Source organism: Salarias fasciatus (genome assembly GCF_902148845.1).
Source record: "Salarias fasciatus chromosome 23 unlocalized genomic scaffold, fSalaFa1.1 super_scaffold_20, whole genome shotgun sequence".
Classification (NCBI taxonomy): domain Eukaryota; kingdom Metazoa; phylum Chordata; class Actinopteri; order Blenniiformes; family Blenniidae; genus Salarias; species Salarias fasciatus.
Window position 1 is genome coordinate 12,640,262 of NW_021941230.1, and position 15,796 is coordinate 12,656,057.

Here is a 15,796-nt window from a genome sequence, read left to right on the forward strand (position 1 = left end):
ACAGCGCAGCTAACAATGCAGCTTTTTCTGGGCAATTTGCTCAACTCTTTGTGACACACGGTGGAGAACGCAGGTACGAATGAACCCGGCCTCAATGAAAACATTGGTTATTCTGACACGTCCTGACACTATATCGGAGATATTCACTGGAATGAACCTTGATTGATTTTAAATTATGGTGTTGAGTGAACACAGACGTCTCTGGGAGGAGAAATAAGGGTTTTCAGGAGTCTCTAAATGACAGAAAGATTAAATAAAACACAACTGAGTCAATGCAACGACTGTGAATCTTCCCTCACTGTATAGCCTTACAACCCCAGGCTGGGTGGTTACATTAATAATGTGTCCTCAGGTAAGAAACTGCACATCAACTTACTCCCAGTGATCATGCAAAGCTTGAATTTTATTTTGTGGTCAAACAACTCTTTCAGTCACAAGAATTTCAAACTGCTGATTCAATTCAGCAAAAAGAAGAAGAAAAATCCTTCATATTTAACCAGCTGAGTTCAGTCACAGAGCTGGTTCTCTGCTCCAAGGTGGTTTCAGACTTCAGTTTTACATTCATTCAAGACACAAAGACATGAAAACTGATTGACCTGTAAGCCTTCATAGCAGGTTTTAGAAGAAGTTACCTTTTCTGTGGTGTGAATGAAGCTCGTTGATACATCGCTCTTTTTCTTTCTCACTTCAAGTAGAAAAACAAAAAATTGTGTATTGATTTCAGGTGAAATGTCACATTAATCGATGCTATTGATCTACAACACTTTCTCCTTTTTCCATTTCTGCCATTCATTTGAGGTTTTCTACATGGTTTAGCTATTCTGACTATTTTTGTCGTTTTGAGGCTTTTAGCTATTTGACTGTCCAATCCTTTAAAGCTTTGCTTGGTTATTACAGGTTCAGCTGTTAATCATTTTTACATTTTTATGTTTCTAGTTATTTAATCTGTTTTAGATCTTCATCATAACTCTCCAGAAGTATGTGGGCTCATCTCAAAGATCCAGGTAAAGTAACAGCTTTTCAGTCAAAACAAATGAATGAAACTCATTATTTTATTATTCTATTATTTCATTTTTCTCTGATACTTTTTTTATTTTGATTTAATTTGACAAAGAAGGAGACTTTACAAACTCAACATTTCTCAGCTGAGTGTGACGTGCAAATGAATTATAATAAGGATTAAAAAAATATCCATCTCCTTGTAATTGAGTGGAAACGACTGCGGGTCAGCTTGGACTTCATTTCCCAGCATCCCTTGCGCTCATCTGTCTGCAAAGAAATTCCCGTGAAATCTGTTTCATTTAATCAATTTAACTCAAATAATGTCATAACACTTGCTACCACATCATAAAAGTTCAACAGCTTTATTTTTTCTTCTTTTTTTCAGTTTGATAGGCAGCGTACTTTTTTGGTCTCTTCCCGGCCACCGTAACATCAACACGGAAGTCAGTACCTGAATGAAAATGTCAGAGAGCAGCTTCAAGCCTGTTAAACATGTCATCTTTGACATGGACGGATTGTTGTTAGGTACTGAAACCTGCTTTTGGCCTCACCTCTTCTAGTTTTACTGCACGGACTCGAAGCTTCGCTAAAAATAGTCTCTCCTTGTGTTCGACACCACGCTGAACTCCTGAGACAAGGAAGATAATTTTAACGTGTGTGCATATTTCTAAGACCTCCTTATTCGGATAAACTTTCTTTTAAACTTTTTGCATGCAATATAATGTGCATCTGCATTCGGCATGGTTTTGGAAAATTGATCCGCTATACAAACTGTAAAAAACAACCTAAGTTTTTCTTCATGTGTGGAAATCAGCGCTCTTCTGCAACCTGAGCCCCGATAAAGAGATGTGATTTCAGATAGAGTTTGAATTTCATTTCTGTTTAGACATGAGCCGAATGAATCATTAGTTTGAAATAACCATGTTTGTAACAACTGATATTAAAGTAAATATTTGCAGGTTTTCCCCAAAGCTCTCATCCAAAAATGAGATGAAATTTAGCTTGAGTTTGGTTGGGGTAATGTTATTTATTATTTATTAGTCAGTAGTTATTTAGTCAGGAACGTTATTTATGGATTAAAGTAAGTTACAATTACTTGTATTTTAACAGGGTTTTTCCACATGTGGTGTGTGGTCCAAATCTAGCCCACCAAGAGTTCTATTGCAGGTGCCATGTTGACCTTTCAAAGTGAATGCTTATATTGATTTTTAAATTGAAATAACAGATTTCTGTTTTCCTTGATGATCGCACATGTACATATCTGATATCTGAGATAAGAAATCAATTTAAGGCAATGTATTGTATTCAGTTTATTCTGTATTCACGAGACCTGTGGGCCAAAGCCAGTTTACCGGAGAGTCCAGCAGATGTAAGTTTATCAGAACTTAACATCCGTCACAGCAAGATGAAAACTATCAGTCTTAGTGCTGCTGTTTTTATTTTGTAAAGCTTTTGCAGATGTGTAACATTATTTTAAATATAGCTTTGATTGAGTAGTTTGTCCTCTTTCACAGACACAGAGCGACTTTACACCGTGTCCTTCCAGGAGATCTGCGATCGCTTCGGGAAGCGCTACACGTGGGACGTGAAGTCGTTGGTAATGGGTAAGAAAGCTCTGGACGCTGCGCAGATCATCCGGGATTCTCTGGGACTTCCCATGACTGCCGAGGAGCTCCTGGCTGAGAGCCGGCAAATCCAGGAGAGGATCTTCCCGTCCGCCCAGCTCATGCCGGGTACGTTTGATTTGTCCTGTGGCATGTCTAAACTTCACTGATGCAGTGCTTCTCATCCACTCCGTTGCAGGAGTTACGTAATGAGTCATTGATGAGAAGTATTGTCACATTCATTCACTGATTTCTGGATTTTACCAAAAAAAACGTCCATCAAGCAGCTGAACAGGCTGAAATCTGTGAAAATGACCTATCGCAAGGCCAAACAGTACAATACAACAATTACTTCTTCCTGGCTTTCCCATCAGGTGTGGAGAAGCTGGTCCGTCATCTGCGCAAGCACAATGTTCCTGTCGCCGTGGCGACCAGCTCGGCCGGTGCCACGTTCCGACTGAAGACAAGTCAGCATGGGGAGTTCTTCAAACTGTTCGATCACGTGGTTCTGGGAGACGACCCGGACGTGAAGAAGGGCAAACCCGAACCGGACTCCTTCCTGGTTTGTGCCGGAAGATTCCAGCCTCCTGCGGACCCACAGCAGGTGTGTAGTTCCTTACAGGTCTTTTGTAGACATTTCTATTAAAAAAAAAAAAAAAAACAGCACCACCAAAAGGAAAAAGAAGACAACATATAATTAACAAATAAATGACAGAAACTTTTGGAAAAAAAATGTCTTATTAAAGGTCCTCAACAAAAATGTAAGTCACAACAGCATCCAAACTAAACTGTGTGAACTTTCTGAGAATGTGGAGGGTTAAAGATGTTTGCAGCTGCAGAGTTTTGACATTGAGGCATTTTGGAGGATTAATGAGCTGAACTCATTTTCAACGAGTCCTCAAACATTTTCTCTACAGTGAAACAAATAAAGAGCATGTGGAGGACGTTGTAAGGACGCCCACACTAAATCAGCTCTGTAGTACCACTCACTGTGATGGACTCTTCAAAAACTCACTGGCTCACACACACACACACACACACACACACACACACTCACTCACAGGGCTCAGCATCTGTTTCACCTGGGTGTTTCTTGTGAATCTGTAAGACTATGAGAGATTTAAAACACTTTTCCTCACATCCAGCAGTAGTTTCAAAGTGCTGCAGAGCTCCAGAGGGGGGGGTCACGGGGGGAGGGGGGGGGGTCACAGGGGGGTCAGGGGAGCCTTTGACTTAGAAAGGGAAACAGCGTAAAACTGAACACATGCAGAGGTAATCTGTTAAAAAACATATAGTTTTACAACTGAATCTTATAATCACAATGCTTGTTGACTATGATCATAAAAACAATAATAGCAGTAGCAACAGTTGCTGAACTCATCACACAGTGGCTAAAAATGCTTGAGACTACCTCAAAAAAGAAAAATAGGCTGAATCGACAAAACATGCTTGCATCAGCTGAAGACGTTTAAGTGGTTCTAATGTCACTAAAAATATCATAAACGGCGAAATAGCAGCGCAACATGACAGAAAACTTAAAAAAAAAAAAAAAAAGCAAAAGTAGTCAGGTTGGGTTGGAAAAAATTAATAAAAATTATAAAACTGCTTATAAAGTCAAAATGGTTGAATAAGTAGAAATAGCTGGAAGACACTCCAATTTAAATAGCTAAAGTGGGTAAGCCAAAAAAAAAAAGTTTATTCAGTTACAGAAAGTGAGGAGGGAAGAATGAAGTGAAACAGCTCAATACAGCCATGAAGGAAAAACTGCCAACATCATCTTCAAAAAGGAACAACAGGTGAATTGTCTAGAAACATCAGGAGGGACAAAATCACTTTGCTTGTCAAAAAAAAAAAAAAAAGAAACGTGTGAGTAAAATAGAAAAAAACACATCAGGCTAAAATGGGTAGAGACAGGGCAATCACAGTTAAAACAAGTGAAAAAATGCTTCATGGTTTAAAATAGCTTCCTAAAACAGATCAATTTGACAATGGAGGTGAATTAAAATGTTGCGAGGACTGAGCTGGTATTTCATTAACACTGACGTCAGTCATGGTTCCAAAGAATAGAATAAGATTGAAACACTTTATTAATCCCAGAGGAAAATTCTTGAGCCCAAAAACCAAAGCAGTGGCGACGGCAGCCCCCCCCCACACACACACACACACCCACACCCCCGACTCCCGAACCTGTGTGTGGCGCCAGCCTGACCTTGAAGCCCACCACATGCGGGGGTCTTGTTGTTTGTGATGCAGCGTGCAGGTGGAGCTTCATTCACATGCAAAAGCAGTCGATGGTGTTGTGGTCCTGCACAGTGAATAAAAATCACTGCATCACATCAGTCTGCTGCCAACAGGAGCAAATGAAGCACACGCAAAAACACACACACTCAAGTCTACTTCACTGTGTAATCCATTTCATGTATATTTGCTTAGTAGGGCTGCACCGTATATTGTCAATTCATAGTGATGCATTGAACCGTCAGAAATGATGATGTCAGATGAACGTGTGAGAATGATATGATTCACTTTAAACATGTTGGTTGATTTGTTGAGGTTCCTTCTCTACTTGGTCCATTTTCATACGTCAGTTAATTATAAATGTGTAAATATTGAACAGATTTTTGTGGAACGTGAGTGTGAGGACAAAGCACATTAACGTCAGCGTTATCTCGATACTGTATTGAACCGTGTGTCACGCAGGCGTAATCCAGCAGATTAAAAAGCTGAGCGGAGTCCAGCAGAAGCACACAGTCTCTCCTGTTCTGATCAAAAGCAAATGCTTCCATTAAATCTTCCTTTATTGTTTAGCTCGTTTGTCGGTGAAATAAAAGCTGCACCATCTGCCTCTCTGGCTGCAGACTGAAGGTTTATTTTTTCCATTTTTGTTGTTCTCTGGCGCTGCTCTGCAGTATTCACGCAGTAATATGATTTCCAAGAGAAACCTGTTTCCATTTGTGGCTGATGGTGAATTTCTTCATCCCCACCTTCCCGGACTAAAAGCACTTATTGGATTACTTCAGAGACGTGCGCACGCCAACAGCGGTTAGCAGTAACAAGATGGAGGCGCGAATGGCGACCGCACGCACGCTCGCTAAACTCTGTTAACGTCAGAGCGGCGCCTACATTGATCACAATTTATTAAAAAGATAGGAATCGGGAATGTATTGTATTACATAGCGTCATATGATACGTTATATCACATTTTATCATATTGAAATTACAAATTGAAAAGAGATTTCTTATTGTCGAAGGGTTCATTACACTTGATAAAATATACATTTTATTATTTCTAAAATTGAATTTCAGAGCACAAGATTTTAACACTATCCGCATTAGAGTTCTTTTTTAAATAATAAATATTGTACATAAACTACAGTTATGTAGAATAATAATAATAATTTTTGATTTATTCCTTAGTTTTGACTCTTCATTTATTTTCACTCTGTTTCGTCATTTCTCACAGTTTTTCATTCTTGTTTGAGATGCATGAGCTCTTTTATGTAGTTTAAATAACAATTTCAAGGTGTTTAATTGTTTTGGTAGTTTGACTTTTAGAAAGTTTAGCAGCTTTGCTCTCTTTTTTTTGCAGTTTGAGCTCATTAAGCTATTTGACTAGTTTCAGCTTTGTTAAAAGTTTTATCAATGTTTCCTGTTTTGATTGATTCTCTTTTCCATTTGTAGCAGTTTAAACCTTTTCAGTCACTGTCTCCAAATTGATATAAGCTGTTTATTGTCTTTTTTAAGATATTTTTTTCATTTGGATTCTCATAAACATTGTAGATTTATATTTTTTCAGTTCACCTTTTTGATCCTTTTGCAGTGTTTTTGCAACTCTATTTTAGCCATTTGCATTAGTTTCGTGGATATATTCAGATGTAACTCCACTCTCCGTGAGCAAACAACAAAGCTTGAACTCTGAGTGAAAACTGACACAAAAACATTGGTTTCTGTTGAGAAAGTCCAAATGTTGGTGACTGTTTAGAGTTCAAATCAGGTTGGAAAAAAATGTTCATTTTTTTCGCCAATGTTTAAGCTCCGAGCGATCAAAGGAAGAATGAACATCATGAGGGATGGTAGATGGAAAAACCAAAGGATTTTCTGAGCGTGTGCTGTTGAGAGGAGTGATGTGAGTAATGCGGTGTCGCTGCCGCTGTCTGCGACAACCAGCGGCGAAGAAAAAGCGCCGCTCGCCTCTCCCGGCTCACGTTCTTCACCACAGTCCAGATGAGACAGGAGATCTCACCAAAGGTGTGCTCGGCAGCCTGAATAAGATTAATGAAACATGAACGAGAGCGAGTTCATGCTCGCGCTGATGGAGGCAGCCGGCCCGAGACTTTATCACCACCATTAATCATACAGGACGTTACACACCGGGGATCCTCTGCAGTCCTCGTATTCAAATCAGCTGCAATTAAGACGTGAACTTTTCCACACCGGCTTCAAATTGGCCCATTACGACTCCAGTCGTCAACCTTTACACCCCCAACATCGATTTCTAATGGGACTTCCAGCTGGAAACGTTCCTCCACAGAACCTTCCAGAGAAAACACGGAAACCACAGCGCTCTCATGGAGGTTTGTCATGTGGTCACAAAGTATCGCAGCTCCTTATTGCCATGTCAATTCATGAAAAATCCATGTCGCAAAAGACTAATGTAGCTATGATGACTTTTGTTTTTATCAGATTAAAATGGAAATTTATCATTATTTATCAATGGAGCAACTTAAATAATTGGCTAAAAGAGTCTCATTGCAATAAAGGCTCAAACAGCTCATTGAAATATAAAAAAAAAAATGGGTCAGCCAACGAAAATGTCTTAAAATCCTGAAATGTTTTAAAAGAACTAAAATTGATTGGAAAAAAGAGCTTTACCCAATCACAATAATAAAATATGCACTGCAGTTCTTTCTTTGTAAAAGTGATGAAGACATAATAAACTGCTCATGTGCATGTTTTGGGGTCTGAGTGGAGCAGGGGGAGTCGGGCTGTCGGGGTGAATTTGAGGAGAGTTTGTACAGAGAAATGAAAGCGAGGATGAGCTGCTTCTCACAGCCTGATGAGTCCGTGCATTCCCTCCTGACCACCCGAGCTTTGGATGTGCAGATAATGATGCTGCAACAGCGCGGCAACCTCCACCGAGCCCTCCACCCCCCACCCCACCCCCCTGCTCTGATCGGCCCCCTGAAACGGTGCCGTCACGATGCAGCGCGGCTGTGAAGGCCCCACACACGATCCCACACAGTCCTCATTTCAGATCCTCTGCTGTGGCTCCACGTGGCTCCGCAGCCCCACGGCGGATCGACAGAATGACAGAATTCTCGTCGGTTCAGTCTGTGGAGGTTGGTGTAGTAGAAACGTCTGGCTGAACATAGTGCAGAGACATGGAGGCCGCGTGTTGGCGTGCAGCTGCCACTGAATAAGCGAAAGTGACAGATTGTCCGTCGTATGTTTGAAATGATGGAGCAGCTCGTGGCAGCACCGGTGACGGACGTGTAAAACTTCATGATTTCTGTGACGAGGAGCAGGAATGAAGCTGAGTTTTGATAGACGGAGCAGGAATGAAGCTGAGCGCTGATGGGCGGGGCCTCACGGCAGCAGTTTGGATCGGAGCTTGAAGGTCACACTCAGGGCCCACATGGTCAGTTTGATTCGCGTTTCGCCTCAGGCTAACCTCTAATGACTGTCCAAGTCAACAAGAGGAAGGAGGTCAAATATATGTTAAAGTAGGAATGTTATGAAATCCCCCCAGAGCTCTTATCACGTTAATGCCGCACTGATAGCTAGCATGACACACGGCATAACTTCTACATGAAAATGCGCAGCCATGCTACTGATTCACACTGACCTGTTTCATTTCACAGCACAGATTTTCTGTCACTTTGTCTGAAGAGCCCCTTTAAATATAAAGAAAATACCGGAAGTCATCTCTGCTGCGATTTTTGAATTTAAATTTCGTCCTCACAAGATATTTTGTGGAATTAAAGTCATTTGAACATATCTGATGCCATCAAACCTGAAGTTCTGGTGTTGAAATAGTCGATTTTCTTCCACTATATTTCTGAACGATTAAAAGGAGATGCAGCTTGTTAGGATGAGTTGTAAAGCTTTGCACATATTAACAATAATTAAATAATCATCTCCTGTGTGAACAGATTATCGCAGACGTTCAAGTTGGTCATCGTGTAGAAACTCAGTGTTTCGGTTGTTTCTCGGCTCTTCAGCAGCCAAAAACAGTTCATTGGACAATAACCTCGTCCTTCAGGGCCACACAACTCAATATAGCTGACTTATGTTTGATCTCCTGGAAACGAAGAGCTGGAAGTCTTCCTGATGTTTGTACAAACCGCCGAAACCTCATCAAACCAGGCCTGAGATTGTGAAGGCAAACAGAAAAACAGAAATAAACTGAATAAAATGTTGCGTATTCCACAAATTCTACCTGGCAGTTTTACTACATTTGATATTAGTTTAGGTTCAGAAATGTTTGCTGTTTTTTTTCCTGTTTTGCCACTTGTAATAGTTTTCATTTTGGACCACTTTTAAAGCGCGAACAATTTTTGTTTGTTTTCTTCTCACACTTAAAGCTCGTGTCCGGAGTTTTGAAAGAGAGAGGGTTTTTTTAATCCAACATCTCAGGTTCCGCCCTCCCTCTGCTTTCATTAGCAACCAAGCCACGCCCCTTTAATTGTGCACGCTATTATCTGTGGTGTGAAAATGAGAGCCTCTGAGTCCTACAGCATCCTCTATGTTTAGCCGTTTACGGTGGATGTTCAGCAGACAGTGGATATATCCGAGGTAAGCGCGGCGGCTGCTGCAGAGCTAACTCTCCTCTGCTGGGCGAGCGGCCGTGCTCTCTGGCTGCTCCACACTTTGATTGACAACACGAGAATGCAGAAGCTCGAAGTCTATTGGCTGAAGCTGACCGGCGCTTTTTCGGATAACATGGGGGTCTATGAGACGAAGGCGGGGCTCATAAATACATTTTTATATTGCTTTATGCTAATATTATATTGTAGTATCGAACCAGACTGACACATTGAAGCTCTGTTGAAAAATGATACATACGTTGGAAACGAACGGAAACTCCGGACACGAGCTTTAAGATTGAAAAACATGAAATGCTTCAGTACAAAGATCCTGAGCTTTAAGTGGAGCCGCTCCATGTCAGCTGAACACACGTATGCGGATGATGTTGATCTCTCTGTCTTTGGAGATTGGTTCTTCAAACACTGGCATCCACCTCTCGGGCAGGACTCGGTGCAGCAGGACTCCATCTGATTGGTCGGAGTGTGGAAACAGCTCAGTCAGTCCTTTGCAGGATGAATACTGCTGATGTTGAGTTCCTGGTAACGATGCATCGGGTGTATTTTGCAGGGTGTAGTAAGCTTGTAGTTCTGTCAGTTCATAGCCACGCCACGCCACGCCACGCCACGCCACGCCACTGTTAGCAGAACGCCGTGTCCACTGTGACGCGAGTTCTCTAACTGAAGTAAATCCGGCCCGGTCAGCAGGGAGACCACTGTTGATCTCACACAGAATCAACGAGCCAATATCAGACGTCTCTGGGGCTGCGAACAAAGCTGTGCTCCATCCACAAAGCTGCGATGGTGGGCTTTGATTATCCACGTCAGATGTTCCCTCGCTGAGGAATCCTCTCGGGGCGAAATAATCAGCCGGGTTCAGGACCGAGTGTGTGCGAAAATCCCACCACATCCCGTCCATCGTGGCAAAACCAGAAACTTTGTTTTTCATTATTGACACCAGCACAGGATTCAAGGAGCATTCAACACTGAGTCTAACAGCTTTTAAAGCAAAGTTAAACATTTACTACTTGGGACATGGACAACGTCAAAGTGGCTTAAAAAAGAAAAAAAAAATACAGGCTAAAACATCTTAGGGTATCCAAAATTCTACACTTGAAATTCCAACCTCTAAAATTCAAGGTAAAAGCTTGAAAATGCTAAAACGTCAGTTATATGTATTGAATCTTTTGAAGAACAGCAGCTGTAAATTCTAACATGATTCAGCAGCAGCAGTGATAACAGGTAATATCCCGTAAACTAATTAAAGACTGGAAAAACTGCTAACATGGCCAGATAGATTCAAGTTTTTTTTAAAAGGAAGCTAAATAGCTACATGCAGTGTAAATGTTTAGAGACAGCTAATCGGGTTAAAACTGTTTTTTGTGCAGATAATTAAACTCTATGAGCTGTTCTCTCCGTTCTAAAGGTTAAACATGTTTTGTGGCTGCTGATGAATCAGATTTGGTGCATGCAGGTGTTTGCAAGCAAACTGCAGTGTTTTCAGGATTTCAGGTGTAACATTTATTAAAGGAGAAAAACGATGCGCTGCACCACCAGAAGTCTTCATACCTTTAAAAATGTCCTCATTTTTCACTCTAAATTAAACTGTTCGGTCCTGTGTACATTTTTAGCGCATGTCTTGTTTTTCTCACCAAACTCTGCAATCGCCTGTCATGTTTTTTTCCTTTGAGGAAAGTCGTCATCTGTCGAGAACAAATCTGAATTTCTGATGTGTTTGGGACTGATCTGGCTCCCCCCCCGCTGATCTCTGACTGCAGGAAATCAAAGCGCCGTGTCAGTGGCTGATGTTCTGAGTTGTGTCCTCCATGATTATTAAAGTAAGGATTTAAAAAACAACAAAACATCTGGAAAAGATAAAAATGACTGAAACTGTGAAACCTAAAGAACAAGACAGCAAAAATTAATTCAAAACATACAACAGCTGAAATGGATAAAAGTGAAAATAGCTACAAAAGCCAAAAAGGTGAAAATGTAATGACTAACATTTTAAATTCTACTCATGAGTTAATACAATTGAATGATATAATTGAAGAAGAAAAATAAACATTCTGGCTTTAAACCAAAAAAAAACGAAATACTTAAACTGGCTAGAATGGATAAAATAAGACTGCAACAGTTATAACTACAATAGCCACATTTTTTACAAATGGTAAAAAGAAAATTAAAAAAAATAATCTAAAAGAATCAGAATAGCTGAAGCTGATAGAATCAGTACATTTCTAGCCATATAATCAGAATATCAAAAAGTGTAAAAATGGCCGTATCGTGCGGATATCTTGTTGGTATGAGGTCAGCATCGTGTTAAACATCATGTCAGTGTGAAGCTGTTGTCTTGATGGTGTGTGTGTGGTGTCGGTGTCGTATGGATGGAGGGACGGCTGTGTTTTCCTGAGTATCAGGGCCTCGCTGCGTGTTCGTCTTCACGTTCTCGGCCTCTTCAGCCGCTCTGCGCCTGTTTTCATCCGTTTCCCCGGATTAAAAGGTCGTCTCACCAGCTCATCTGGTAATTACCACTTTTAATTGCTTCCAGTCGGGGAATTAGCGGCGCGCTCAGTGTTTCCGCCCTCATTGTCTCCGAGCCGCAGTCTGAGGCTTAGCGACATCAAACAGCCGGTCAAAGAACGAGAGGGAGTCGCTTTTGTTCACCTGAGAGTCCCAGCGACACGGACAAAGGTCCGGAAATCTTCGGCTGCTTTCTTTACTCACTGTCAAGAGTTTAAACCCACTAATGAATCCTCTGCTGGTAATACCCAGGAAACAATGGACACCTCTCGCACAAATGCATGTTTAATAGAATATTTCATCCACAGAGTTGTTTTCTCTCACAGCTTTCACTCAAACATGTGGAAATAAACATTTTTGCCTTGTATGTATTCTGTTTGTCTGTCGTCTGGTTAACTGGGATTTAAAAACATCAGAAATGGATCAAAGAGGAGGAAACGCCGCTCCTGTTTCCTGTTCCTCCCGCTTTGTTTCCTGGACTCAAAGTCAGATGTTTCTGTGTCCTTCCTCAGTGTCTGGTGTTCGAAGATGCTCCGAACGGCGTGAAGGCGGCGCTGGCCGCCGGGATGCAGGTGGTGATGATCCCCGACGACAACCTGGACCCCGACCTGACCCGGGAGGCCACGCTGCGGCTACGGAGTATGGAGGACTTCCAGCCGCAGGCGTTCGGCCTGCCGGCGTACGACTGACTCCGCCCTGCGTCCCACTGCCCACCCGTTCCGTCTGCACGGAGAAATCACTCACGCCTTACAAAGCTGAACCTCCGTCCAAGAATTCAGGTTCCACAAAATCAGTGAACACAAGTCGTGTCCTCTGAGATTCAGAGTTTGTGGGAAGAGACGGAGCTTCAAACACTTTAAATTTTAACTTATTCACAGATCATGCTGAACGTTTTGTACGATTTCAGACCGCTATGGGTGACGTCATGTAAGTTTTGTCCATCTTTATAAACAGTCAATGGGAGAATCGCCTGTTTGTTTATTAAATGATTATAAAAAACAAAAATCATGTCTTTAGTGGTATTACACCTCATTTCAGCTGATGGTTCATTTCCCAAATCCTGTGAGACGCTGAATCCAGTGTTTATTGTAACGAAGAAAGTAAGTCCTATAAAGCTAAAGTTATTAGAGACTTTACCAGAGACTTTAATTACAGTATTTTGGAGAAATATAGCAAACACTCGTCTTAACCAAATGAGATTTCTGTTCTTGATTTCAAACCATTTCTCTCCAGTCAGAAATGATCTTGGGTACAAATAACTCATCCAATAATCTACGGATTAAAGTGATCCCAGTTTTGAATAATACACAACAATTAATCACAATCCTTGTATTTATTGTTCTGTAAAACATTTAATAAGCAGTTGTTCAGAAAGTCCTTTAGAAGTTCTTCACCTCAACCTTGGACGCAAATTTCCAGGTTCTGATCTGAAGTTTGATTTGATGCAGAAAAGTCGTCGTCATCTGCGTAACGCAGACACCCCAGCCTGCAGCCTTACTGCAACAAAAGGGAACCAAAATATAAACCGCCATGGCGTCCTTCAAGTGGGACTAAATGCCAAGTGTTTGGACCAGTTTCTGAACACAACTTGGGGTTAATTTATAACCCAGATTTTTAATCTGAACAGGACAAGCTTGTCATCGTGGTCCTACACCGAGTTAAAGCTGTCTTACAGGAAAGCGGTCCTGCTCTGCTGGCTGTAATCCAGCGGCGAGGCTCTGGGAGTGGGGAGAGGGCCTCAGAAACCGGGCGTCACGCCTCTCTCCGGCTCCTCAAACAGGATTTTCCCTCTGTGCCTTTCTGCCCTTTAATCCAGGGTGAGGGGGTCATAATCTCCTCTGCAGTTTTCCATGTTGCTTCCTCCCTCACCACACAGCAGACTGATCCCATCCACTCTTCTGTGCACGTGTTACATTTCACCACAAACACCCCTCCAGCGTTACATTACACCATTTCCATTCATTTTTAATTCATTTTCTTCTCGGCTTTGATTTGAGATTTAATTAGGCCATGGGTTATTTTCAGGCTTCATGCATAGTTTCTTCAAGACCTTTCTAAAGCTCGGAGAATGTAACCCGTGCATGTGCGGCAGGCTCATTTTTTATTTATTTAAGCATTTAATGTGAGTCATATGGCTGCAGTCAACCTGTCACGTGGAATCCGCCGCCAGGGTAATCAGATGAGTATCGGTTATGTGCTGGAAGTTGAGCAGCAGTTACAGTGGAGCATCGTTACAAAAATACGTACTCTTCATCTTTTCCACACATCAGATTATCAGCGACGTCTAAAACTGTAGACACAGTTTGGACTGTTTTATATTGCTCTGCAAAGGGAAGTCATGAAATAAAAACTTTTAAACATTTAAGTTACAAGGATTAATAAAGTTCTTCTTTCTACAGGATATTTGAAGGCTGAGGTCTCTATGATTTTCGCTTTATATCTTCTTTCAACCTCTTTCAAACTTGCAGGCTGTAGGCAGCAGTAGTTGACTGCACAGCACGTCAGTAATGGAAACTGAACCCTATTTTCCATCTTTGCCCATCACCATTCTGTTGTGTCGTCACTCTGAAGCTTTTCCACTTGAGTCTGGAGCTGAGAGGCAGCAGAGATATCTCCTCCACGCGTTTCCTCCTCTGTGCTCGGCACTGATAGTCCAAAGTGTCTGCGGGACAGATTCCTCTTTATCAGCCGAAACACTGGGCGTAGTGCGCGGACGGCCTGATTTTAAATGGTAAACCTTGTTTTCGGAGGCTCCGATAATCCAGTGAGGATTTACATTTACTCTTTCTATGTGAAGAGAGAAAGTGGTTTTCATGTCACCTGAAGAAACTGGACCTCCTCTTTTTGGAAACAGACAGAAGTGACTTTTAATTGATTTGTAGAAGAAAAATGGTCACAGACCAGAAAAGTTTCTTCCTGTAAAGTGCCAACTTCTTTGTCCCAGTAGTCTTAAGCAAATCCTCCTTTTCTCTCAAAGCTTTGGCCGAAACAAATAAGTCTATGATGTGCAAGGTGGCACGACTTAAGATAGATTTCTCTATTCCTGACACCATATCTCAAGTCTGCATATCTCCAAAGCACAGGCGAGGGTTCAACTGCCAAAAGAGGGAGAGGAAAGGGGAACGCCAGCATCCCGTGGAAGGAGCCGAACAACGGGTTTATTGGGCTGCCAGAGCGAGCGACCTCGACTCCAACCAAAAGGGATTTTATGGAGATGAAGATAGCGGAGGTCTCTCTTTCTGCAGATTCACTCCACTTCTGGCTGGAAGTGATTCCAGGAGTTTGTCATACAGTCAACTGTAATTTGTTAGTTTTCTTGGGATTTTAACCCCACATGAAAATGAAGCGGCTCATATAGAGACAGGGGTGAGAATGGAGGATTATCTTATCAGAGGCTGGCCATCATTCTGGCACCTCTGTTATCAAACAGTTTCGGTGGCTTTCAGTTCTATCGAGCGTTCATGAAATGGTCCGATTCTGGTGCATTCAGCCTTTTTGTGGGTTTTTGATGCTGCACCTTGGTTTTGCATTCAACCAGTATTCCTCTCTTTTGCTTTAAAGCCTGACCTCTTGTCAGAGATGTGTTTACTTTGTGGCACTCGTTACCTTTACTTTTGAGTGACTTCCTCTACTGGAGCCTCTGATCTGATCGATGAGCCACTCTTCCCACTCATCCACATAAATATTGGTTTGAATGGAAGTCGAGAGCATTTTTAGTTGGTTTAATAGTTTTACACTGTTGTTACTGATTGTTTACAATCAGCTGACTTTATTTTTCTGCGTGAGAATTTGATAGATTTTGTGAAATTCAGACAACTTTTTGAAGTCTTGGTGATTGTAAATATGAAATACTGGACGGACATG

At 41.6% G+C, this 15,796-nt stretch overlaps 1 protein-coding gene across 1 annotated transcript; it reads left to right on the plus strand.

Annotated features, from left to right (window-relative positions):
• The first annotated feature begins 1,426 nt into the window (after positions 1-1,426).
• Positions 1,427-13,033, plus strand: pudp (pseudouridine 5'-phosphatase). Its single transcript, XM_030086560.1, has 4 exons — positions 1,427-1,527; positions 2,517-2,735; positions 2,981-3,210; positions 12,445-13,033. Exons 1-4 carry the CDS (start codon positions 1,458-1,460, stop codon positions 12,619-12,621), a joined length of 696 nt encoding a protein of 231 aa, XP_029942420.1. The 5' UTR covers positions 1,427-1,457; the 3' UTR covers positions 12,622-13,033.
• The last annotated feature ends 2,763 nt before the right edge of the window (positions 13,034-15,796 follow it).